The sequence below is a fragment of the Corapipo altera genome, unplaced genomic scaffold (assembly GCF_003945725.1).
Source record: "Corapipo altera isolate COAL_440 unplaced genomic scaffold, ASM394572v1 62, whole genome shotgun sequence".
NCBI classification, from domain to species: domain Eukaryota; kingdom Metazoa; phylum Chordata; class Aves; order Passeriformes; family Pipridae; genus Corapipo; species Corapipo altera.
This window is the reverse complement of record NW_020884894.1, coordinates 671,945-698,025: the sequence shown is the minus strand read 5'-3', so window position 1 is coordinate 698,025 and position 26,081 is coordinate 671,945. Positions and strand designations below refer to the sequence as shown.

Below are 26,081 nucleotides of genomic sequence, written 5' to 3'. Positions count from 1 at the left end.
TTGAGTATATTTTAGACATTTGCCACATACATTAAGTGCACACATCTGGACATCTCTGTATTAAAACATATATGTGTTGTGTATGTGCACGATTTATTAATTTCCTTGTGATCCACAGGAACAGGAGGAACATGAAGGGGGTCTGAAAGAGGAGAAGCTCTTCAGGACAAGCTTTCCACAGGTGGAAAGGCAGGAGCAGGGTGCAAGAGTTGGCACGGGGCAAGTGAGCCCTGGTTGCTCCTGTGCTTAGCAAAGCAGAGAGAAACGTGGAAAGGGAGAACAGGAAAAGTGAGAAGGTGGGAGGAACAGGGAATATGATTTGATGGATAGCACAGTGCAGCTACACAGCTGTTTGGTCCCGTGCCACAAAGTCAACAGCAAAATGCTCAGCACCCTGTGCTATGGGCACACGAGGCATGGCACCTTCACATGAGGCTGGAATGCACACATGGACTGCTCACTGCTATCAGTTTAAACTCATACACACACACACACACACACTGGAGCAGAAGTGAGAATCCCCTGACCAACAGCTGATAGAGCAGAATTTTCCAAAGAGAGCTCTAATTTTCAGACACAATGTTGTGCACTTCCAAAATTAAAAAGGAAATAAGGTAAGAAATGGTACAGCTAGTTAGTGTTTTTTAAATATAACAGCCAATTCTCATGATTTGTGGAACACCGAAACCAATTCCAAAATTAACCGTCTGTAACCACCAGCGAGAAAATCATAACACAAGGGATTTATTTTTTATGTACTTCATACTAATGCAATGTTTGTTATCAGTACACTGTGGGATACAGCATTAAAATAAACTAGCCTGCAGTAAACTACACCCTTTAGGCTTCACAAATATTGCCAGCAGGTATCCTGGTGCTTTGTTTGCCTGCATTTACCTCTCTGTTTTGTAAATACAAATATTTGGTTAAGGCATCTGCTCAGTCAAGAGCTGTGACTGCTGATCCAGGTAGAGGTTTTCAGACCTGTGCACAGAAGCAGCCCATTTAAATGACTGCAAATACAATTCACCATCAGGTTTATTCTTTACACATTTATGATGATTCACAGCCATTGAACCAGCACTGTTAGATACCTGTACTTGAAAATGAAACCTGTGACCTGTTCAGAATAGAATTTAATAAAAGAAAGCGCCAAAAATGTAAGATAGACTGTATTACTTTTAGGTTCTGATTATTCTTATTATCAATACTTGGAACTGTTTGGTAAACAAATACAATATTTTGCAATTAGACCCCTGATCTATGAAAGTACTTGAGCAACTGTATAATGGAGCATATAAGTAGTCACTTTAATGAAATTACTACTTATATACATGAATTATCCACTCATTTAAAGTGATTTGCTGGATCAAAGCCTTTCTGTTACAATTAGAGCAGCAGAGCTAAAATAATAGTAACTCCAGTTTGGAGAAAATAATAGACCAAAGGAACTGCATCATAAAGATATTCCCAGAGAGGAAAGGGAATAAGGTATCTGTAGGAAGTGTCCATATAACTACACCACATCAAGTATAATTATCTGTTCAATTTCTTCTACCTAGAAGATTCAAATAAATTTAATTTCAAACCTTATAAGAAAATTCTCCACTAGTTTGGTTTGTATGTGGGCTGAAGATGTTAATGCTGCAGAAACTCGGACAAAACCCGCTATTTAAAATACCACTTCTGGCTTTTAACTGAGGTAAACAGAATGTATTATAAATCTCCAACATAGTCTATTGAAGTGTCAGAGCAGCTTGTTCAAAGCAATACATTCACTTTTGAAAGATTTTTGTATTATAATCGAAAATTCTCTCCCTCCGATGCACCTGAGAAGCATTAACTTCTTGGTGACTTTAAGAACCAAATCCTTTAATACAAACCTAGCTTTTCCCACAGGCACTTGAAAATATTTAGCATTTTTTCAGTTGGATGCAATTTTCATAATAAAGTAGCTCACTCGGCTACCTGACACCACAGACAAAGACGCTGAGTGAGCAGCTCCTGCCAACTTAGAGCATGAGCGCAACCCTCAGTTACATATTAAGTAGGCTTTGAGACATCCAACTGCTGTGACAACTCAAGTACTTTATGTATTATATATTATTGCCATATATTTTATTCATTATTCATAACATATGCATTTTATTCTGTAATGTCCAGGCACAACTCTTCTATAGTCCATGTCTTTCAGTCAACCTTAATGCAGCATACAACAGATCTTACATTTATGTAACATTTAAATTCTACCTTTCTGACAAGTTTTTGGATACCAAAGCAGCTCTTTGCTACTCTTCTGAACAGCACCAGCCCATCCCTATTTATGCTGCTCCCTATGTTCATTTTAATTTCACTGGCAAACTTTGCAGAAATGTATGGGAATTACATATATTTTGTTCTCTGCCAAAATACTCGGTCCAGTCCACCAAATCGGAAATGTTCAGAGTTAACTGCACCTCTGGCAGTTTCAAGGGCATAATTTTAAACCTACAGTATATTTTGTTAAATCAAACCCTACAATGATCCTGTTTTACTTCCATCCACTTAGCCTATTAATGCAGGCTAATACTGCATGTTCTTGTGGCAGCAAAACCTAAAGTGTACCAGGAGACTCTGGTGATAGATTACATGTACATGCTGTGTCATATCCAATTAACTCAAATTGACTGTGTACTGCATTATGCTGTTAGTGCATGGAAGATCAATAAATATGGAGAAAATCCAACGAGGCGCTCTCCATTCCCATCCAATTCTAGTAGGTCTGAGACAGATCATGCTCCTATGATGTGTGTGCTGCTGCTGAAGAGGGCAGGTGGTGCATAGACACCATTCAAACTTGGCCTATTCAATCTAAACTCCTCTAACTCGCCATTCATGCATAGCAAAACACCATCTGGTCCTATTTTGCCTCCAGCAATCACAGCTGACCAAAAACGATAATAACAGCTGTTGCAAAACAAAAGCCAAACAAAGGGGGGAGGGAAAGGTTAGAATGCAGTCCAGTGCTGCAAAATACTCCATGAAGTGAGAAATGGAAAAGGAGCCATTCAAATAGGAATCCCCATTGAAAAGAGTCAGTGCAAGACTTGTGGTTAAACTTGAGATATTTAATCCATCTGTCCTGCAAACCACAATGGTCAGGTGATAATATAAAATTGAGATTATGTTGCACAGAGGTATTTAAAGGCTTTTTTCTCCAAGTTAGAAACTAATGACCCTGTGTCAGCTAAAAATTAAACCTCCTTATGTTCTTTCATCATGTGTCAACCTGGGTTAATGTGAAAGTAGAATGTGGTTAACTGGGGTGATAAAGCATCTGAAACCTTGGGAAAAGAAGGGAACAGTTAAGTGCTTGTAAATGCTATGAAGGAAAACATTCTTTAAACCATGCACAACACTGAAATCATAAGGATTATTGCAGTTTTCCTGTATAAGTTGCATATCAAGCGATTTAAACTAACAGTTTTATTTATGACCTATGATAGCACAGTTATTCACTTAGACTTAGGGAACATGAACACAAACTTGAACAGTTTGAAACACAAGATGTTCTGCAATATGCTATTGTGGGTAATGTAAAATATAATTTTGTAGCAAGCAGGGGGATGTTCCAGTTTTTCAAGATTCGAATTTTGATATTTGGAATGTAAAGACCTTCTTGATTATTAATATTTTTTTTTTTTAGCTGCAGTAATTAAAACTATTTTTCCTGGAATTGAACATCAGTAGTTCAGCAGCTCTTAATCAAATGTGATAAAACCCAGGATTTATGAAACCATTTAATGAGTGTAATAACACCTGCTTCTCGCTGCAAATAGTTGAAAACAGACTTCAGTTGTAATTAACTCTTATCACTAGTGACATTTTTCCAACGATACTTCATAGGTCTTCAAAATGACAATTATAGAACTAATACACAATTACTGTCACATGCAGTTTAGCAATTATTTCTGAAGACATTTGTCTAAAGGTTTCAAAAATGACTATAAAATAGTTCCCTTTGTTATGTAACATTGGTTAAAACTGACACACACAAAATCTCTCCCAACCAGCCTCTGTTGTGCCATTTCTGATGCAGACAGGTTTCCTTGCTCTTGGAATAAACACCCTCCATCCCAGACATTATTACATATCATGCTAAGGCTATTAGGAGCATGGGTAGCTGTCAACTAACACCTATTATGAAAAGCTTCAATTTATACATGATTTTTTCTGCTCCAAGAAATCTATAAATTTATAATTAGAATCTCTTGCTGTTCAATATTTGTACATAATAAACAGAGTACCTGAGGATGATGAAATATTGAAAGATGAATTCTTTATGAGTAAACTCACATGGTATAGTACCTCTTCCCTCAAGTCTGGTTGCAACTTTTTGGGGATCTGTATTCCATTATTTTTGGGTTGTGGTCTGAGCATGGTAGCCATACCTCAAACAGGATTAGGATTCTGCTCAGGTTTGACACTTGCTGTTTTTAATTTTCATTTTATCATAAGCAGTTTAAGATTGTTGCCAATGGTAATTTGCAATTTTTATCAAGACCTCTTCATTATAGCTTCTGACAGGACAGATGCTGTAATTAATCATGCCAGACAACTGGGGATAGTGGTCAGACGGCACTCACAGCACAGATACTGCAGGCAAAGAAGGGAAAGAAGAAAACAAAGAATCTCTTTTCTGTCCAGAGCAAAAATATACGAACAGCACTAATAACACACTGGATGTGACTGTCTCCAAACCCTTCATACAAAACACCTGCCCCCTCTCCATCCCCACCTCCATCATGTTCTACTTCTATGAGAAAACAAAAGTCAGAGAACTCAGGACCAGCCTGAGTCAAGAGCTGGAGGTTTACAGAGGGAAGCCCACAGCAGTGGCTGCGTGCACATCTGAAACTCTCAGAGAAAACCACAGTTTGTGCTGATTTGCATCTCTGAACACAACTGCTGAGAGATAGGTCCACTGCCCTGCTCCTGCAGATCCACATAAGGAAGACACCATGACTGCTTTGTGACTCTACCACCTGCTTCCTCCTCCTGAAGTTGCAGATACCCCAGAGAAGGTGCCTGGGACTCCTCATCGGTGCATCCTGATGGATACAAGAGCCAATCGCTCGTTCTGCTCTGATCGGTACCTGTTTACTCAGCACATCTGATAAAAACCCAAAGCAGTTAAAAAAACGTCCAAGAAAATGTTTGCAGAAGGAAATATTTCTGGTTTTTCTATCAAAGACTTACGGTTCATCAGTTTTACTGAAATGTGTTTATTCTATAGCAAGATAAAAGCATTTATTTTAGATAAGCAAAATACAAACAACTTAATTGCTGCTATCATAACTCATAAAAAAGTATAAAACAGCATAAAAACACAATAAGCAATGTCGCAATTAATAAATCATGTTACCAGTGTTTACATTAAAGCCTCATTTATGAAAACTTTACAACACATGATATGAAAACTTACAACTTTTAAAGAAAATATTTACATTGATTATTCGGTTGTGGAGTTTCATTTAAATAGTCTACTGGGTTTACAGCGTATTAATAACTCTTGCATTTCTTGTCTTAGCTTTCTGAAATAACAGTTTTATTTAAGTGCATTTCCCTTTTAAAAATACAGTGTATTAAATCTGAAACTCATCACTTCAACACAGAATATAATATTCACATTTGTTCTGTAATTCAATTAACATAAGAGGGTAAATGTCAATATATATTTTCTTACAAACTATGGCAGGTTTATTTGGAAAAATGAAGTGAAAGGTTGGGTCAAACATTTAAGTCCACTTACTTGCATCTGTTTTTCTGAAGACATTTAGAAGAGAAAAAAATTAAGAGCTTTGGCAAAAATCTGTGATTTACTCTATTTTTTCATGACAAAAAATGCCATCAACTAACTCATGTCATACAAGTACGATTGTATGAAATCCAATCATCATTTTACAGGTAGTTACAACTGTGCTTTAAGGGCTTCATGAGTTCATACTGCCTTGAAGTGCATTATTCACTTTTAGAGAAACAAGGGTTATAGCATATAACTCTGAAAGGCCATTTTGCAGTCATAAGGTCCAGGTATTTTATTAGGCCAGTTGATTCACATATTGTAGGTAAAGCTTAAATAAATTAAAAAGGCATCACATGAAAAACAGCTTTTCTTTTTTAAACAAAATGATTTATAGTCAGCTAAAAGATGATACACAGCTACATTGTAGTTCTTTATTGCCTATCTAATAGACACTTTAGAGGATCATTTGATCTGTTATGCATCCCTGCATAACTACCATCAACAATTTACAGTTTTCAGCCAAATATGGTTTACCCCTACCCCCTCCATCAACACAAAGCCATGTTGCAAGACCATTTATCTTCAGAAAATACTGACCTGCGATAATACTTGAGTCTGTGTCTGAGATTGTATTTGTGACTGGTGCTGCTGAGGTGCTGGCTGAGGGCTCCCAATGGCCGGGATGGGAGAAGTGATCTGCGAGGCTCCGGGAGAGTGCTGCTGAGGAGAAGGCTGTGACTGGTGTTGCATATGCTGCATTTGCTGCTGCTGCATTTGCTGAAGCTGTATGTGCTGCAGCTGCTGTTGCATTTGCTGTTGATTAATCTGCTGCTGAAGATGCTGCTGCTGCTGCAAATGTTGCTGCATGTGGTGCTGAAAATGCTGCTGCTGCATTTGCTGTTGTATTTGCTGATGCATTTGATGCTGATGTAGTTGCTGCTGCTGCATGTGCTGCATCTGTTGCTGCTGGAGCTGCTGTAAATGTTGCTGCTGGCTTTGCATCGAGGGACTGACTTGAGATGAAGACGGCGTTGCCACCATGTTTGTTCCCATAGAGCTCATCAGGGGAGCTGCAATGTTTGTTGGCATGTTTGGTGCAACGGTAACAGAAGCTACAATCTGGTTCATTGGCAGTCTCATGGTCAAGGGTTTTGGAGCAATTGCTCGGGGAAGGGGCTGTTGAAGAGTTTGAGGAGACACCGATACCGTCGCGTGTTGAGAAAGAGAAGTATTCAGAATAAGGGAGGAAGACAAATTTGTGGATGCCAGCGTTTGCTGAACAGAACGAATTGTCTGGGCCTCAGCAGATTCTGCAGCAGCCTGTGTTTGGAAAAGAAAATAATTGTCTTTTCAACAGAAAAAAACATTGTTACTGTTTACATGGAAATAAAAGTGACAGCTTCTCTGGGAGACTTCATCATGTTTTGTTTTCTATCAGAAAAGATCAATATACAGTCTGAAAACGATCACTGATCCACCAATCCATTACATCACCTCTTTATCTGTCTCCATATATGGTACCTCCAGTTCTTGGACAAAAAACTAACTTGTGCCCTTTCAACACCAGGAAGTCACAGATGGCCCATACATTTTGTTGCTGAAAGGTAGAAATGGCACAACACTTTCTATATTTAGGTGTTTTAAAAAAAACCTCAAAACCTGTTCTTTGGGAGACAGCAGCATATCCCCCACACCAGTTATCATGGTAGTGTACAACTACCAAGAATTTAACTGACATGTTTTAGACATTTACCTTAGGATGTGACAAATTGTGCTGCATCCCTACTCTAAGCAATCATCTCGAATGAAAAAGCTACAGCAAGGATGTTTTAAGTTAGAGGAGATGAGATAAATACTGGACTTCAGGTGTATTTCCACCTGCAGTCTTCCCACAAGTTACTTGGCAGATCAGGTCCCAGGGTTTTGGGGAGCAAATATTTCTGATGGTTTTGAAAAGGGAACTTAGGACTGGTAAAATAAAATCCCTCAAAGATATTTAGAATTCCTATTGCCATTGAACTTAGTATTGTGATACCAAATGCTTTTAGAATATTATCTAAGTCCCAGAAGGAAGAGAAAAACACAGCTTCTTAACACAAGCAGAAGAAATCTTTCAGCTTTCAAAAACACACGTGTATCATTTCTGCTGTTGTATTTTTATTCATTAATTAAAATACACAGCAACTTTCTGTATGATATAATAATGCTCTGCAGTTGTACATTCAAAAAAACATTCTCAGGAGTTAGACATCATCAGCCTCTGTTGTTTTCTTGTGACTGAATATGTTTTGGTAATTGATGTTCATGAAATATTATTAGAGGAATAACCACCTTGATAATGTTTTACCCGTATTTTAGATGTCTATAAGCATATTTTCATTTACAATATTCAGACGCAACAGATCTACAACCCAGATAGTGCTGCCGGCCAGAAAGGTAAATTCTCAAATAAGACAGCAGAGCTTTGTTTTCTTCACAAGTTTTATTTTAACTCAGGATCCACTAAAATACTCCATGTGGCTCACTGTCAGTCTGTTTGTAAGCACTCTCCAAATTCAGAGCCACCACGCATTTTTTACCCCTCACCTGCATGAAATGTTTAAGCTTTGTCACACAACAACTGCTCTCCAGCTCCACGCAAAGTAAGCCTGTCTTTTGAGAAGCAGCACTTGAGGAAAAACAAACCTCTGCAAATAGCTTGCCAACGTTAATGTAAGGAGGTCAGTATATTTTTCATGACTGAATTTTACTTTTGTACTGAAGTGCACTACTTTGCCTCCGTAGCTCAAGGAGGATGTACATTTACAAAGGTCTTTTTTGGTAATTGTTAATATGTACGTAGAAAGATGAAATTATTTTTGGAGAGACTACGCAGGGTTCAAGCAGCAGCACAACATCTTGTAGAGCTGTATGACAGGAATCCTAGGATGCTACTTTCATTTTGCACAACATCTCCCCCCCTCACCACAAAATATTTAAACACCATTGCCAAAAGCTCACTTACATTACATGGAAGGCATTATTAGGCTTACCTTAGAAACAAGGCTTGCTCTATAGGCAGCAAGTGCCTTTAGGTATTCTTTTTTGGCAGCTTCAGTTTTTCTTTTATATACCTATTAAAAAGAGAACACAATTTCACCAGCTTCAACTATTAAGACGTTTTTGCCAGAACGCTCTCAAAATCACTTGTGAAGAAACAAAAAACACAGGCCAAAACCCCTGAAAACACTCTACTATTAGATGTGTTTTTTCTTCCTTGAAAGTTCTAAATATTCTTGCAGGTGGCTACAAGATTTCAGCTCTACTTCCGGGACTTGCACTACAATTTATGTCAATTATCATGAATAACAAAAAGCTGCTGTCTGATATCAGTCTGAGCAGTCGACTGTTTTAAAAGACTAGCTATGCACACTTAACCTCCCCAGAAAATGGTATTTTAATGACACTAAGTAACAGGGATATTAGAACACTGAGTATTTCAGATGCCAAAATGTATCAGCAGTAGTATACAATGCCTATGTGGTTTTTTCCCAAACAAATATCTGACCTACATGTAAAAACATCTGTATATGTTTAGAAAAGGGAGTTCAAAGAGCTTGGACTTGCCCCATGCCCAGTATGAGATAATCATACTGAGTTAAACAAGAACAGATAGGCAAAAACGAATAAATCTTTATTTTCAATCATCAATAAATTTAAAGTCCACCTTTAAATGATGTTCCTTATTATCTGCTACATCATACCAAAAGTTTCCAAATGTATTTCAGAAACAAGTACCGTTCATCTCTTGCCAAAAGGTATCCTACATGGGAAGCTACTCTTCCACTGAAGCTTTTATTAACTGTTACTGGGAGCTGAATGGAATATCAACAGGCAAACAAAGGATATCTTTTTTAACCTCCTTCAATCTGTATGCAGAAGTTACATGTGTATAAGAAGAAGAAAAATCCTCAAGGAAGTACAAAATTCATCACTCTGTACCAAGTTTGAGTTGGAGATAGCATTTCACACACAAACATTGTAATGAGACACAGAGGATTGCCTTCAAAGGTTGGAAATCAACACGCTTTGTAACAAATTCATAAGGCAGATCAAAGAAAAATGGTAAATATGCTGCACCTTCTTCTTTTCTAACTTATTAATAGCAAACAAGAGCTTTGAAATAGGAAGCATCAAAAGATGGTCTTAAGAGGAGTCTAGGACACTATCACCTGAGCTGTTTTACAAACTGCTCTCTAAAATTTAAAGACAAATACAGTCACTTAACACTACCTACTGGCTCTTACAGTGTAGCCCTACAGAGGCAGAAGTCTACATCAACAAATAGCATGGTCTACTCAGAAAAGAGGTTAAGGGGATTTTTTTACAAGGATTACAATATTCCTTCTTGTGAGACAACCCTGAATCTTTTTTTTTACCTGTTTTTGTTCTTCTCCTAAACTGTCCCACATCGATGCCACTATTTTTGAAACATCTCCAAATGTAGCATTCGGGTTCTGCCCTTTAATTGCAGCTTGTGTATCCCTGAAGAAAAGGGCATATGCTGACACTGGTTTTTGTGGCTCATTGGGGTCTTTCTTTTTCTTCTTCTTTGGAGTCTTGGGCTTTTTGCCAGAATCTGGGGCAGCTCTTTTTTCTCCAGTAGCCTAGAAACAGTAAGAACAATAACAGTCAATATATGCATTAAGTCACATTAATTACAAAAAAGTATTGACAGTCAGCCTTAATAATATATGGAGAAAGCTACTATGTATGTAATTTGCAAGAGTCCTGTTGTGCAAGCCATTCTCCTACTAAATAGTTCTTAGTCCCAGCTTGATCTCATTGGATCTACTGGAACTAAATGCATGAATATTTACTATCCATTTTAAGTATGGCTCAGAGAGTCAAATCCCATGAGCTTGGCCTGAAAAAGTACACCCCAATGCTAATTTGTATTAAAATATTACTGCTTAATTCATAGTAAATTTTGAATAGGTCATCTATGTTTTTCCATTAGGATGTAATTTCAGCAGCAGAGACTCCAAAGACAAGAGCTTGGAGGCATTTCCCAATTCCAAGACTTAGACTATCAACTTAGACATGGGTCAGGGATTAAAAAACCCACCTTTCAGGCAAAATGCAGCAGCAACTTGGCAGTTTCTATGCACCTGCAGTGAGCACTGGCTGTGTCCCCCCACACCCTGGTGCTGGAGGCTCCGTGCTATGGTCAGGCACTGGCACTGCACCAACAGCCCCCTATTCCCTCCGGGACAAGGAGCTCACCAGCAACACACTCAGGGTTACAGCAACTGCTATAAAAACATTTGTACTTCATTTGTTGATAAAATTTTCCTTTTGTAACAGATTTATTTAAAGCAAAGTGTAAGTTAACTAAACTTTCAGTTAGAAGAATGCTTTTTTTATTTCTGTCTAAAAGCATCTATGTTTTACATGACTCCAGAGAATACCAAAATGACAAAACTGTCCAAAGTTGATGAGTGAAGAGATTCACCAGATCTGAAAACCTGAAGCGAATTAGACCAAATATATATATATATATGTGTGTGTGTTTGTGTGTATATAAGTCTATTCTTAGGTTTATTATTATGAAGTATGAAAAATTATTAAGCAAAGAAGCTAACCAGTAAGTTAATCATATTCCACTACGCTGTAACATTTGTACTTTATATGAGTGCATTGCAGCTGAGCTGATACCACCACATCCATGAAACACAGCACACAAAAGTGTGAAGCTTGCTCACTACAGCACATGGAATAACTTACTCTATTTGATTCGTCTGCATCTTCTTCATTGATAGAGCTGGATGGGGAAGGAGTGGCTGATTTACTTGCAGGAGGGGAGGGAGAAGTGTGTGGCAAATTAGTGCCTCCTAAATTTAGCCCCAGCTGTGCACTGAGCTGAGACTGGTTAATGGTGGTGAGCTGAGACGGAGGCATAATTCCGGAATGAGCAGAATCAGTCATATGGACAATAGATCTCATAATCAGAGAGTGATCCTGGCGGTACTGGGAAACTTGCGTGTGACTCTGATCCTAAAAGAGATTGAAATGTTAGTCATTAGCAGTCCCCATACAGCAGTATTTTCATGGCCTTATAAACCAACATTGTCAACATGCAGTTTGCTTCCTTTATTTTTAATGAATTAAATGCAGCAACAGTTACGACAATTGCCCCAGAATTCCCTTTTCCCCCACTTTTGAGTGTTGAGGGTTTTATGGATTTTGTTTGTTTTTTTGTGGAACAAGAACTTCCCCATTTTTAAAACATTTCTTCTTTTGATGCAGTAAGAAGTACCCACATAGGCAACAGGGAAACAGGCTGACTGACAATTCAGGGAAAACATTGCAACTGAGGAGACACAAACTGCTGTCAAATGCAGAAACTAAATAAAACCAGGGCAGGGTGAGGGGATACATATAGAGAGAAAAGCATCTTTCTTTACTGACGTTCAATTATTCTTAGCTCTTACAAGTAGCAGTAGTAGCAGGTATAAAACAATCCTGTCTGAGTGGGATTTTAAAGCTGTTTTGAACACAGAACACTGCCCTGCCAGGTCTGGAGTGCAGACACTGCAGCACGCTGGAGAACCAGCCCAGTAACCCTAAACACTCCTAAAGATCCTTGTTTGCAAGTACCACAGGAAACCACACATTTTTACCTTTAATCAAACAATCAAACATGTGAGGAAGCAGCACGTTGATGTACAAACCAGCGATCTTATTTTTCTTGTACTCTGTGTGTCAGAAACACAAGTGCTTCCATGGTTTGGTTTCTTGAGGGCACAAACTGCGTGTCCTACATCTGTGCAGCATTTACCACATTTGTAAAGAAAAAGAAGCAAGACCCTGAAGGTAAAGTCAGCTGGAATCTTCCTATGAAAAACTCTTTTTTTTTTAACCACACACAGATCAATACACAATGAAGGAACATTTAAACAGAAAAGAAGATTTTTTTTTTTTCAAAGTTAATAAGAGAATAAATAGCTCACAAATTGATTCAGCAACCTGATTAATCCACAGTCATTGTTTGAACAGCCAGAAACATGAGAAATAAATTAGATTTTGAAAACTCTTTCATTATTAATAACCTACACTGCAATTAGTAGCAGGTGCAATGCTCCTTAATGAAATGACACAGAACAAAACAGCAATTGTGGGAGCCCGGAGTACAGCCCACCGGACTTCCACAACAGAGTCTGACCTTCCTGGTGCTCTCTTATTAAGTATGGATAAGCCCAAACCAGTTTTCAAAAATCTGTGTCAGCATGGAGGTAAGTTTAACTCCAGTGACTTTCCTCTTACTTTTTACAATTCTGCCCTCAACAGGGGCAGTGGTTCTGTGCTCCTGGAAGCCTTTCCTTGCCTGGGACAAGCATGGCAATACAAGGAAGCCATACACGTGTTAGAGAAGGTGCACACCCCGCCTCATCCATCTTTACATACAAGTGCTGCAGCACACTGCTTCCCTAGAGCAATAAATCATATTAATTCTGAATTTGACATTCATGTGTCTTTCTGCTGAAGCCCATACAGAAAAAAAAAAATCCTTCTTTAGCATAAAAGTACACATAGTGTTGCACCTGGATCCAATACAGATAAAGTTAACCTCACAAACTCATGATCCTGATCCTAAGCACTAGGGTTCACCCTCATTGTCCCCATGCTTTCCAAGCCATTGCCAGCTTGGCTTATAACCCATGCCATACCACACCACACTGCTTTCCCTACTTGAATTCTTTTAATATTTTCAGTGAAGGACTGTAGTTCCTTAGAGATGAGTGTGTGTGCCAAAAGTAGAGTACTTGATACAGAAAGATCAAAACATCAGACTTATTGGCTGAAATACACATTTGCTTCAGGGCACCTTTCTGTGAAAATTTACTACCGTTAACTACAGGGTCATTTTGACTGTGACTTGTATTGGCAGCGGCATCTGGAAGTTATTCAAAGTCTTTTGTAAAACGATATCACTCTCTGCCCATTACTCCGATCATTTTATTTTACAGACATGAGTTTATGGCAGTAATTCTGATGGTTTTTTCAGCAAAGCTGAACATCATCAGAATAACCTTCTCTCGTAATAATTAAGTTTCTTCATTATTGTGCAGACAGTACTTCCTTGGAGGTGTTCTACCCTAAAAGGGTGGCTTTTGTTCTCCTTCTAGTGCTACACAATATAGAGGCTTTCTGGCCTCTACACCGAGGTAACAAAATGTGATGACATGGGTTACAAACCATTTACTCCACGTCTTGTCATTGTGGTTGCATCTATGATTTTATTGAGACTAAATTCTCTTGACTTGCACTGACCCAGAATCTAATTTTATACACAAGCCCATGAATTCTTAACTGTCCCTTTTTCTGATACTATTTGATGCTTCTGTGGTTTTTTACATCCACTTATTTAATTTCAGGTTTTCTTTTCTGTATTTTTTCCTAATTTCTTGAGCCATTTTTTTTTTAATCTTAAAAACTTCAGTAAAAGCTAGAAGTGGCAACAACAATATTTTTAAATTCTATTTAGCACCAAACTGATAAGACATATTATATAAAAGAAAATGTTTCATAAAATTTCCAATCCCTTATAATTTACATTATATGTGTGTATGAAAACAACTAACATTGTATTTCCTGCACTTTAAAAAAAAAAAAAAGAAAAGAATGGGAATTTCATTTTACTTGGGAATACAGTGTTGTGGGCCTCAACAACCTATGGTACTATGAAAGAGCTTTCAGACAAGGAAGTATAAACCATTTTTTCTGTTTGTACAATGGTTTGGCAAGTAGCAAGAAGGCAGCAAGAAGCTAGTGGATAGCAACACTTATATTTTTATATAGCTCCTGAGCAAACAAAAATTTTCTAAAGAGGGACCTATAATCAAAACCCCAAAATTTCCATCAATTATCTTAACTCTTTTTTCCCTGATAGTACCAAACACCAATAACAAACCAAAAGGATCAGTGGCATTTCATCATGCTCAAAATGTTTATCAAAGAAACGTTTAACAACAAAAATCATCCTATATCAGAAGCATGCATGGAAATGCAAGTGCACTGAAGCATCCACATGACATCTTAATTATGTTACTATATGAAATTGAAAAACTCATGTCTCCAAAAATAATCCACTGAGAATCCTGGGAGAATTTTAGAGAATATCACAAGCTCTTTTACATAAACTTAACCAGAAGTAAAAGTGATATGCCAGTATTATGAGCATTCAGGATTTTTGGTAAAATTAAGCAAAAATGACAGATTAGTTCTGACAAAAATTCATGAACTTCTCAAGCAGACAGTATCTAGTTTTGATTAAGCCTGATCTGCTTTACAGTCTTAGATTGAAGTTACGCAAAACCTGGTGATCTTAACACAAGTCAGGCAAAGCTCAACCACTGGTTTACTCAGCATGACAATCAAACAAGGACATAAACAAAAACCAAAGAGAAATAACTTGTGTAATTCTCTGCAGACTGGAATGACTTTGACTCAGACCTTTCTGTTGTCATCCTATGAGTGCTACAAAAAAATTAAGGTATAGAGACATTTTATTGAGGGGAACTTCAGAACCAGTCACCTCTCTGGCCTCTTCAGCTACAGGGCAAGGGGTTAATGACTCCTAAATGAAAGTGAGTAGGGTTGGATTAGATATTAGGAAGAAATTATTTAATGTGAGGGCGGTGAGGCACTGGAACAGGTTGCCCAGAAGAGCTCAAGACCAGTCTGGATGGAGTCTGGTCTAGTGGATGGTTTCCTGCCCATGGCAGGGAGAGTTGGAATTAGATGAGCTTTAAGGTTCCTTCCAACCCTAATCATTTTACGATTCTATGATTCTAATTATATACATGGATTAGAAAAAAAGCAAAATATGGTCCAAAATGTTTTCCCTTCTCAAAACATCTTTACAGTAATTGTATCTAGGCTCACTCTCTTGCACAGCTCTTACCAGTCTGGCACACATTATAAAGACATTCAGCATTTGGTGCATAGAAGGCCTCATCAAAGGAACCTTAAGGATATCTGTACATCAAACTATCCTACTTTCAACTGTTCTAATCTATTTAGACCATCATGCCAGAGAAGTCATATTTAGTTGAGAGGACACATGTTTCATGGTATATGACAAATATATAGCTTGTTTTACTTTGATTTGTAAAATAATAACTCATTTAAAATTGATAAAATATCCATTCATCAACAGACACTGGAAAGCAAACAACAGAGCAAAGAGACTTAAGAAAAGCAATGTGTAAACTCCCACACTTTATACAGTATTATCAAAGGTGTTTTTCAACATACCCTTGAGTACCAAGGGAAAAAATTACGGTAATAAAAGATAAGTTCATTCTTCTGTTAGCAACTCATTAAGCATCCAGTACTTAGTAAACCTTGTAAACAGTTAGTATTTATTTTGACAGATAAATGCATCCAGCCATTACATTGAGATGCCCTAATTTCCACTTAACTACTCTGTATTTTAAGAATCATTTCCATACTATAGTTTTATCCTGAACTTCTACCCTGATATAATTTTAATCTCTGGGAACATTCAACAAGATAATTAAAATATAACTAGGAAATTACTTTTTAGAACATTTTGAGCAATACTGAAATCTTGACTAAAATCAATGTCTACAGCCTTCCATCATTTAAATAGGCAACGCCTCCAGGACGATTCTAGCTGTATCAGGACTGAGCCCATGGAAGTGCCTACAGGAGGAAGTAAGGCTGGGATCTGACCCTACACTGCACGAGCTAGTTTAAGGGAAGTGAGAAATCTGCCAACCAAAATAACTAAGCAAAACCTAACACTTATGGTTATGCTCACTGTGCCCCGGTTTCAGAAGATGACTTAAGCCATTATATATTCTATTGCCTGAGGAAATTCATCACTGTCAATATAACATAAGCTGATGTAATATTTTAAAGGATATATTTAAGTTGAAGTGAATGTACTGCAATGTAAAGAGTGAAATCCTCTGTTGTCCCTGACTGTAAATTACTCCCTTTACTTTTAGGCAAGTCAGCATATCTCTAGAAGAAATCCTCAATACTCTTTTTCTCCACAAGTAAAGTATAGATAAAAGAATCCATTAATCTAAATTTTTACAGGATTGGAATTCACTGCCAATCAAAACAAATCAAACTAACAGGATGCTTTTCTCTGTCAGAGATTAAATCCTTACTTAATACAAAACAGTTGCACTTGATACTGCCACCACTGAAGAATTGTCCTTCCTCTCCCCTCCACAGATATCGCCATCACTAACAGATCTGTCAAAATGTAGTTATCAGAAGATCCTACAAGCAGCAGCTTCTTTTCACTGGTAGTGAGAAAACTCCAATGTTCGATTTCATGTCTCAGCAGAAAAGTAAACCTTATCCCATTTGATTCCCAAATACAGTCTACAACAAACAGTACATGTTGATTCCTAAAAAAAAATAAATGTCTCCAGATCTAAGAGATGGGTTGGTGACAGGACGCTCACACACATTCTGCTGCCTGAAGAACATGAAGAATATGCAACTTCTTGGTCTCTGGGCTCCCCCAGTTGTACTACTCTCTTCTGTTCACACATAAGCCTCAGAAGGGATATGAAAAGGAAAAAAACCAAACCAAAAACCAAAACCAACAAACACAAGTGGCCATTGACTGGTTCCTCAAAACTGAGGAACTATCTTTTGTTCTGGCACCCTCAGGTGTCTCTAGATATTAATTTCCTTCTTATGTGATGGAATGCCCTCATACAGCTGCAAACTCCAGGTTAATTTAACGTGTTTTGTTGGAATCTTTCCGATTTACTGTCCCTTCCTTTTCTTTGTGGTCTGGTCTGCAACCAGGCTTGCAGGGCCTCCTTGAATGGCCAGTGTTCCTCATCCTCCCCCGTGCAGACAGTCCTCCCTTCCCAGCAGACAGCCTGATCCTTGTTCAGATTGCACTGATGTTAAATAAAGTCCTCTGCCCAAATTAAGGTGCAAATGAGACCAGATGCCAACTTTATTTTGCGAAATTAATTGTATAGGGTAAAGAGAGAGAGAAACAAGGAGAGAGACAGTGCAAGTAGAAGATAGTTACCACAGTCCAGTTGGTCCTTCAGGGTCCAGGGCATTTGGTGGTGGGTGCCACCCTCTTCACTCTCTGAGTCACTTTGTACAGTCCCTTATTTGCATGGGAAGCAAAGGTGGGAGTGACTTTCACTCCCTCGTTAGCATGGGAGAGGAGAATAGATGTGATTTTGCCATCATGTATGCTCAGGTCTTAATTTGGTGGTTGTTGGAGGTCTGTTCTGTGGGTTGTACGAGACAAGTACCCCCAAAATCAATCATCCTATTTGTGATCCCACTTCTTGCGCTTGCCCAGGCATTCACTTGTTCCATAATGGGCCACAACAGCGTTGCAGTGAAAAGTATCAGTTTTTTCCTGCCTGCCCAAGGCCAGAACTGAAATTTTGTCCCTTTGTGCTTTGTGTACAGGCACTGGTGATGTTTTCTGCAACAATTTTCAACACTGAGGGCTTGTTTAAGGCATATTTAATTAACCCTTTCCTTACACCACTTATGGGGGTAGTAGGTGTGATGGGAGACTAGCAAACCACAAGTGAAAACAGTTTCTTGTATGGAAGCACATTCAGGGATTAAGCAGCAGGAACACACTGTCACCAGGCAGTGCAACACCATCTCAGAGATGTGATTCCAAACTGGAAGGTGCCCAGGGACAGCGCCAACCAGTCCAGGCACCTGCTGGACCAATACAGCTCCGGGTCCCAGGCCTCACTACCTCTGCAACATGAGACTGCAGCCTCTGCTGGAACCAGCTCATTCACAGCATGTTAGCTGTGAATCTCTAATAAAACGCTGCATTACGTGGTGAAGAAATACTGAAAGCTCACAGCCAGGCCAAAATCACACAGCTGCCAAACTAACGGGCAAAGACTTTTCTCTGAAATGCTTACAGTTCTTACTGGAGATGCCCCACCACCCTGGCATGGAGTGTTTTCTCTTTGGGAACTCTGTTCCTACCCTGTTACTTTTCTGTGACCCCGTAGATTCCTCACTCAATCCCCAAAGCAGGCTGAAGAGGTGACACTTTTTGGCCGCCTCAGTTGCTACTGAGTCCTTCTGTTCTTGCAGACAACCACAGGACAGGCTGGTGATAAAGCCCTCCACCCATCCACAGTGGCTGCTGCCAACCTAATTGATAACTGCTTTATAGTTTAATCTTTGCACTATTTTATAGAAGCATTTAAGAACAGATTCTCCACTCTTTTCTTCCCAAACATCTACCATACTTTAAAGCATATTGAATCACACTCCTTTTGGACAAGGTACCCAGCAGCATGATCACAATACATGTGTGACTCAGATCACAGATCTGGGCTCTGATCTGATGAGTCTCTTGGCATGAGGAGCTTCTCTCCAAATTAGCAGTACAAGCTTAGGTCTGCTGTATGCAAACAGTGAAGACACATTGCAAACAAATCCTGGATAGTTGAAATTAAGCCCCAGAATGTCAGATAAACGCTGTTAGCAGTTTTGTTACAACCTCTGCAACTTCAGGTGCTTCAGCTCCCAAATCAAAGGCAGACTTCAAAGGTCCTTATTATGCAGTAACATGGGGAGAGACTGCAAAGGAGCATGACAACTAACAAAGATTATCAAAGGTAACAAGAATTGTGCAAGAATTGCAGGGGGACAGACTTGGGGGCTACATGGCATTTGTATGTTTAAAAATTGCTGCAAGTGTTGGTGGTTATGTTCAGGGGTACTTTGTGTTTTGGGGGATTTTTCTTTTCTATGTATTTTCTTTGCTTGTTGTTTGTTTCTAAAGCAAATCAGAAAAGTAGGTCTCATTATGTTTTTTATTACCAGACTCAGGTATGTTTTTCTTCCAGCTACCTGACAACAAAGAATAATTTAAAACTCTAAAGAGACTTCACATTTCTTCATCACTTGAGAACTTGAAGTGGAAGCTGAGTATTGGGTAAGCTGTCCAAGGGGAAACATGGGTGGTAACAGCAGAGAATGGCAGGAATTTCAAAGGAAGTTTTCAAATTTCACAAGAGCAGGAGTGGCTGGACCCAACAAAGCCTTTGGCCAGGTGTAACACATTCAGACCAGCTGCAGCATCTGCCTCATTTGTCTGGCTTAAGAAAGCAGCACCTGATTTGAGAGTTTAAACTCAGGAGGAATAGCTTAAAGCCATGGCCCTGGCTTAATGCACAGCTGGTGTCCACAGTCATATACATCCAAGGTCCTTGTGAGCTCAGCTCTCAGGAATATCAGACTCAGCTTCTGCTCCCATTCAGCTTTTCTCATTTTCTCCATATTCATATGGCACCTCACAATATTTTCTGGAGCTGATGGGTCTTGATTTAGGTACTTCTTAATATAAAATAGTTACAGTCTTTTCCCCCAGACTGTTCTGCCAATGTTACACTGCTTTTCTTCTTTCATGCAGAAGTCCCTCATGTATCTATATAGGCAATAACCTACCTGCTTCATTTTTTTATTATTATATTTTTAGTTGCAGCAGTGCCTGCTATTCAGACAGGTGTCTTAGGTAACTGCTGCCACCTTGCTATGGACAGGTCCTTTCTAGCAGTTACTATGAGTTGGCTACTTCTAAGAACAGCAGAACACATTTCCCTTTCCAACCACAGCAGCTCATTAACAGATGGCCGATTGTGTCTGTACCAATAAGCAAGGAGGGAAGAGCACATCTTTCAGAAAAGTAAATGTATTATCCACACTGAGTACTACAATGTCACTGAGGGTATGAAAATCTTCACACTGTTATTTAGTACATGATCAGGCTAACACCATCTTCATGTCAGGTCAAAGTCAGACAGCATAGAGCTCCTGTGCCAAAGCCACTGCTGCCTCCAGGGCTCTCAGCCATCGTCCACCTGCCCCCAAGGCCCCTTCAGCTGTGCACACACATGCTCTGAAAGGTAACTACAAAATACACAACTGCATCATCAGGTGTAAAATAAAACAGTTTTTTACACACCAAACCAAACCAAACCAAAGCAAAAAACCTCAAACTTACTCTGTAAAGACTTGGAAGTTCAAAAGCAAAGCTCCAACCTACGTCACAGCTCAGCTCAGTTGGAGCTCCCAACTGAGTCCTAAAAATCTCATTTTAGAGTGTCCAGCTTGTTCTGTATATGCCCAAATGTCACTGATCTGAGCCACCAGAGCATCCTTTAATTGAGTGTTACTTGAGATGCATTTTTCCCGGTACCACAAGTTATTAAAACCAGCAGTGATAACAGCTGCCATTTGTGCTGGAAAGGCCAATACAAACCAGACTAACATTGTTGATTTAAAGCCTGAGCTTAGCAATCCACCACAGCAATCAAAGAAAAAACAGAAATAAGAAAACACTAAGAGAACCTCTTTTTCTAGTAAGACTAGTTGCTCCTCTTATAAATTAATCACTATAAACTTCTGAAATTTGTTGTATATTTTTTATCAAAGATGAAAATAAACACGTTCATAACAATAACAAGGGTTTGTTTTAATAGACCATTCCAGGCGTTAAACACATTAATGACCCATGAAATAACCGGTTCATCTACAACACATTAAACAATGCTGTTATAACATTTTATTAATGGAAACCTACTCCATTCTCTCTAGATAGAAGATTACTGACTGGGTATTATAAGGGAGATGTAGAAATAAGTTTCTTTGTAAAGGAAAATAAAACATATAAATGAGAGACACCTAGTCAGGTGAGTAGTCAAATAACTATCTTTTGCCAATTTTAAAGCAACCCTTTTAGCTTTTAGTCTTGCAATCTCCTGTTATCTATTAAAGTTAATTAGTACATTGGGAATATAAACTACTAAAAATACTTAGAGCTGTAAGTAAAAGATACCACTTTTCTGAAACAATAATATTTATTTTGTATGCAGCCTTTAATAAGCTCAAATTTACAACTCATCTCTTTAAAGTCACATTGTTGAGATGTTTATTTAAAAAGTCTCTTAAAAAGTCTCTTCTTTAAATAAAAGCAATAGTCACCATCACGTCTTTGATTTGAGCACAGTGCCACTCCTAAGGAGTAATGTAATTAAAGATGAGTATATTCCAGTATGAATTAGCCTTATCTGTGCAGAATCCTGACTGCAACTGGCAGCACTGCAACAATTATAAAATATAAACAGGCTCAAATCTTCATCAAATAGGAAACACATTTTCTCTAGCAGCATAAGTAATGTAGGAAGCAATATATATAAAACTATCAGTCTGGTTTTGTAACATCTGTACGTTTTTGAATAAAAGAAAAAATCAGACTGAAAAGAGACAATTATTTTACTGTCTGTTTCTTAGATATCAGAAAGAGAATTTTGAAATTCATCAAAGCTAACCTTCTGTTATGTACAACAGGCTAAGCTGAAAAGAATGTTAACAAGTTCAATTTTCATTCAATCAGCACTACTGCTCTCTGAAATGTTTCATTGCAGGAAAGAAATAAAAATAATCTATATGGTAATTATGAGGATGAATCCCCCAGTAACTTTCAGCTACATGAAAGGTCAGTTCTATTCAAGATATTTTATCAGTCCCCTGCACATACTCCTGTCCTGTCATTTTAAATCTGAACAGCATTTTATTTTCCCATTTACAGCTACCTGCAGAATTAAGTACTTAAGCCAAATAAGAAAAAAAAAAAAAAAGAAATGTTGAATGCTGGCAAAGGCTATAATAGCATGGAGATAAATCGTTCAGCTGCTCTCCCTCAAGCCTCTGGGGCTGCAGATTTTTCTTCTCCTGGTGCACTGTGGGTATTCAAAACTTGTTCAACATGATTTCATTTCATTTCAGGCACTGCCTGAGAAAACTAAATTACAGAATCAATCATACAGAAGGTCAGAGTGAGACTTCATTACAAGTATTGCATGCTTGCATGAATATCTTTCATTTATGACTGACCCAATATGTCACAATAGCTGTCTAGTAAAAATAATCCACTTTCTGAAATTGATGTACTACTGATGTCAATGCTACTCAGCAGGCTGGGCAGATTAGAGAGAGGTGTTAAAAAAAGGAACCCTCAGGAGCACAACTTGTAGTTTTATAGAATTGCCACAGTTTCCAGATTAAAATAATTTTTCTATGGGCAGCTCAACAGAAAAGAGAGCATTAATATAAAATATTGGGGGTTGATTTTTAATGAGGATATAGCTGTTGATTTCTGCTTATTTATATTCAAGTATTTATAGGGATAATATTTGCATCATGTAAATCCATGCATTCTTTGAAGTCAAACGTACATCAACACTCCATTTTTCAGTGACTCCTTTTTGAACATTAGAATTTTATTTGCATATTATTAAAATATTAAAATTAATCAAAATGCCTCTGTTTTATCTCCTCTTTTTGTTGCTGTTGCCTGTTTCTAAACATTAAAAAATGCTGTAAAGATAATTGTATTGTGTTTGTTGCCAATAATAATGAAGTTAATCAGGATTATGACAAATTGTCATTCTTTCCATAATATGTATACCTTAATAGTAGAAACAATGGTTAACTCACCAATAAAATCTTTAGTAATTGCTAGGTCACATTTATGCTGAGAATAAATACCTTTCTTGCCCCATGAATGATATTTTCAATATAATAATACACAAAGAATATGTTAAAAAAAGAATGACTTTTTTTTTCTTTTCTTTTCCTTTTTTTGGTCTTCCTGTGGGAAATATGTGAGATACTTGCAGAGGCATTATGAGGTAGCTAGCCAACTCCATACCCTAAGGGAGACATAGGAAAACCTTGACATAACCTATTTTTAACCATGCCTCTGGCGATTCTGCATTCAAGTTTATAGGTGAACATGTCAGGTAGTACATAGAAAAAAGCCAAAGACACACAGTATTAATCATAATTCTGTCCAAGCCCATTTTATTTTTTCAACGTTTCTGATTTAAAATCTCATGACATTTCTTCAAGGTGAAATTCTCCTACCAGGCTTCGCAACAGGGTAAGACTACATTTACCTAAATTAAATATTGCTTACAGTAAAGCTCTCTAATGCTTCACAAGATATGCAATAAACTCAACGCAGTTACTATTAAAATAATTTAAGTTTGTATTCAGCTCAAGAAGCTTTAGTGATTAGCAATACACTATTAATACAGCGCTTAAATAAGACTATCCTGGTATCGCTGGATAAGAACATTGTTCTGTAAGTGTATACGAACATCATAATTATTTTACAACCCCATCTTTAGTTCTTTCAGATATAGTAAATTCAATTGACCATGAAATGAAATTTCATAGTCAAAATGCCTCCTTTACATTTTTTTATTGCTGCAATAAAGTTTTTATAGCTCCAAGGCAAGGTAATTCATGAAATGTCTAATTTAAAGATGAATTCTAATATTATTAATAAATATTTAGCATTTTAATAAACTGCATATTTTTCACATAACATATGATATCATGTTTTCGTTTTTTATTTTTTAAATACAGATTAATTGCTGGAAAATTTGAGTACTAACGAGAGCTATGTGAGTTCAGGGGAAACCTAGGCAAGGACCCTCTGTTAATATGTTTAAACTTCATGAAACTACCCAGCATTTATGAGCAGACTAGGAAAAGACTACTAACCAGAATACAATGGCAGGGGCCACTCCATCTCACAGTATGAAACAAATCAAGCAGTCGTGGGGAAGTGTCTGACACATAAACCTCCCTATGTGGCTCCTCCATATCAAATCACACAATTTCTCATCAATTCTCTGCAGCAAAACTGCACACACGCTCCCAATCCACAGCTTTGAACTGGCAATCACCCTAAAATATACCACTGGACTACTGTGGTAAGAAGGCAGAGCTCCTCAACCTATATGGGAACAAATCCTTACCAATGGAGTCAGTGTAAACTATGCCATTAATTTCTACATTGCACAGTTGAGGAAAAAGGCAAAGATGTAAAGCCTCCCATTCGGTGCAAGAAGAGGTGAGCAAGGAGATATCTAATCATGAGGCCTCCTCTGGCTGGAACTGTTAAGGTGACATCATTTACTCATGGAAGAATCACATTCAGTGAAAGGATGCAAAATTAACAGGGCAAAACTGGGTCAGGTTACAAACCACTTGGTAATATTGAGAGGATACTCGTACATGTAACACAACCTTGATCCAGCCCACAATATTTATTACACATTTCTGAGCAACTTTCATTGTCTTCAGGGTACACACAGTCCACTACTTTCATTTTCAGGCACAACATTCCTGACTCTCAGGTTTTGTTAACCCGATCGTTAGAAGTCACCCTACATGTCCAGTGCAAACAGAATCCCATGCAAAATGGGATCTAAAACAAGTACCATGTCCTTCACGGCCTGTTTTAGGGAGACCCTGTTTTGGATCCACGGAACGATGGAATTCTGTACCTTCTCAGGAGTGGGCAGTTTGTGGTTTACTCTGCATTAGTGCTAGCTACCCTGCATGACCTCCAAAGAAATATTAAAATTTGCCATGAAGTCATCAGCCTGTAGAATTACAGAGAAATATTTGCTGCGTGTTGGTTTGTAAATCTTTAACTAATTGTCACTTGCCAGAAAAATAAAAAAGAAGATTTACATGAAATCACAACATAACAACATGACCTTTATTACAGTCCAGCTGTAAATAATGTGTTTTCACTACACCAAGTTTAGCAAAAGGTCCTATATAAAATAGCTAATCAGAAAAAAATATGGTTGATGTAAAATATCTGTTCAAGCTAAACATTCACTCACTCTTCAAGATGCAATACAGAAGCTAATTCTAATTGTAACCACTCAGTCTAAAATGCTGAGTAGGATAAACTGGCTCACAGCTGTGTCTCATCACTGGGAGTGTGAATGTTACTGCACAAAGCCCTCAGAAACCCACGATGGGAGATCCCCCAAAGCTGAAAGGGAAACACAGCAAGAAAGTGGAAACTGCCCCGTGTACCCTCCCATGGAGATCATAGCCCTACAGTGTGTGTAGGTTCTGGAGGGAACTTCATACATTCCTGGTTTTGATTGCTCTGATTAACACTGGAATAAGCCTAACAGTCACTCAGCCCTTCACACCCAGATCATCCCTCCCCATTCTGGAGGGCCCAGAAACAGCCCAGGAACAAAATACCACCCTGCCCCAGCCTCTGTGGCCAACAACAGCACTGGACAGAACAGTCTTTTTATGGCCCTGTATTTCTGAGTATGATCAGGGTAATACATCCCTATCATTTCTGAGTTTAAAAAAAAATAAAAATCAATTTTCATTTATAAAGATTTAGTGGATAGAATATAGG

At 38.1% G+C, this 26,081-nt stretch overlaps 1 protein-coding gene across 7 annotated transcripts in view; it reads right to left on the bottom strand.

The window, feature by feature from the left end:
• Positions 1–5,248: 5,248 nt before the first annotated feature.
• TOX3 (TOX high mobility group box family member 3) overlaps positions 5,249–26,081 on the bottom strand; it is a 77,722-nt gene continuing 56,889 nt past the window's right edge. For all 7 annotated transcript variants that reach the window (XM_027647029.1, XM_027647030.1, XM_027647031.1 and 4 more), the window contains exons 4-7: positions 11,552–11,821; positions 10,204–10,431; positions 8,818–8,898; positions 5,249–7,105 (exon numbers count right to left, since the gene is read on the bottom strand). In XM_027647029.1, the coding sequence (XP_027502830.1) occupies positions 6,368–7,105; positions 8,818–8,898; positions 10,204–10,431; positions 11,552–11,821 (1,317 nt within the window). In that variant the 3' untranslated portion in view covers positions 5,249–6,367. The remainder of the gene's footprint in view (positions 7,106–8,817; positions 8,899–10,203; positions 10,432–11,551; positions 11,822–26,081) is intronic.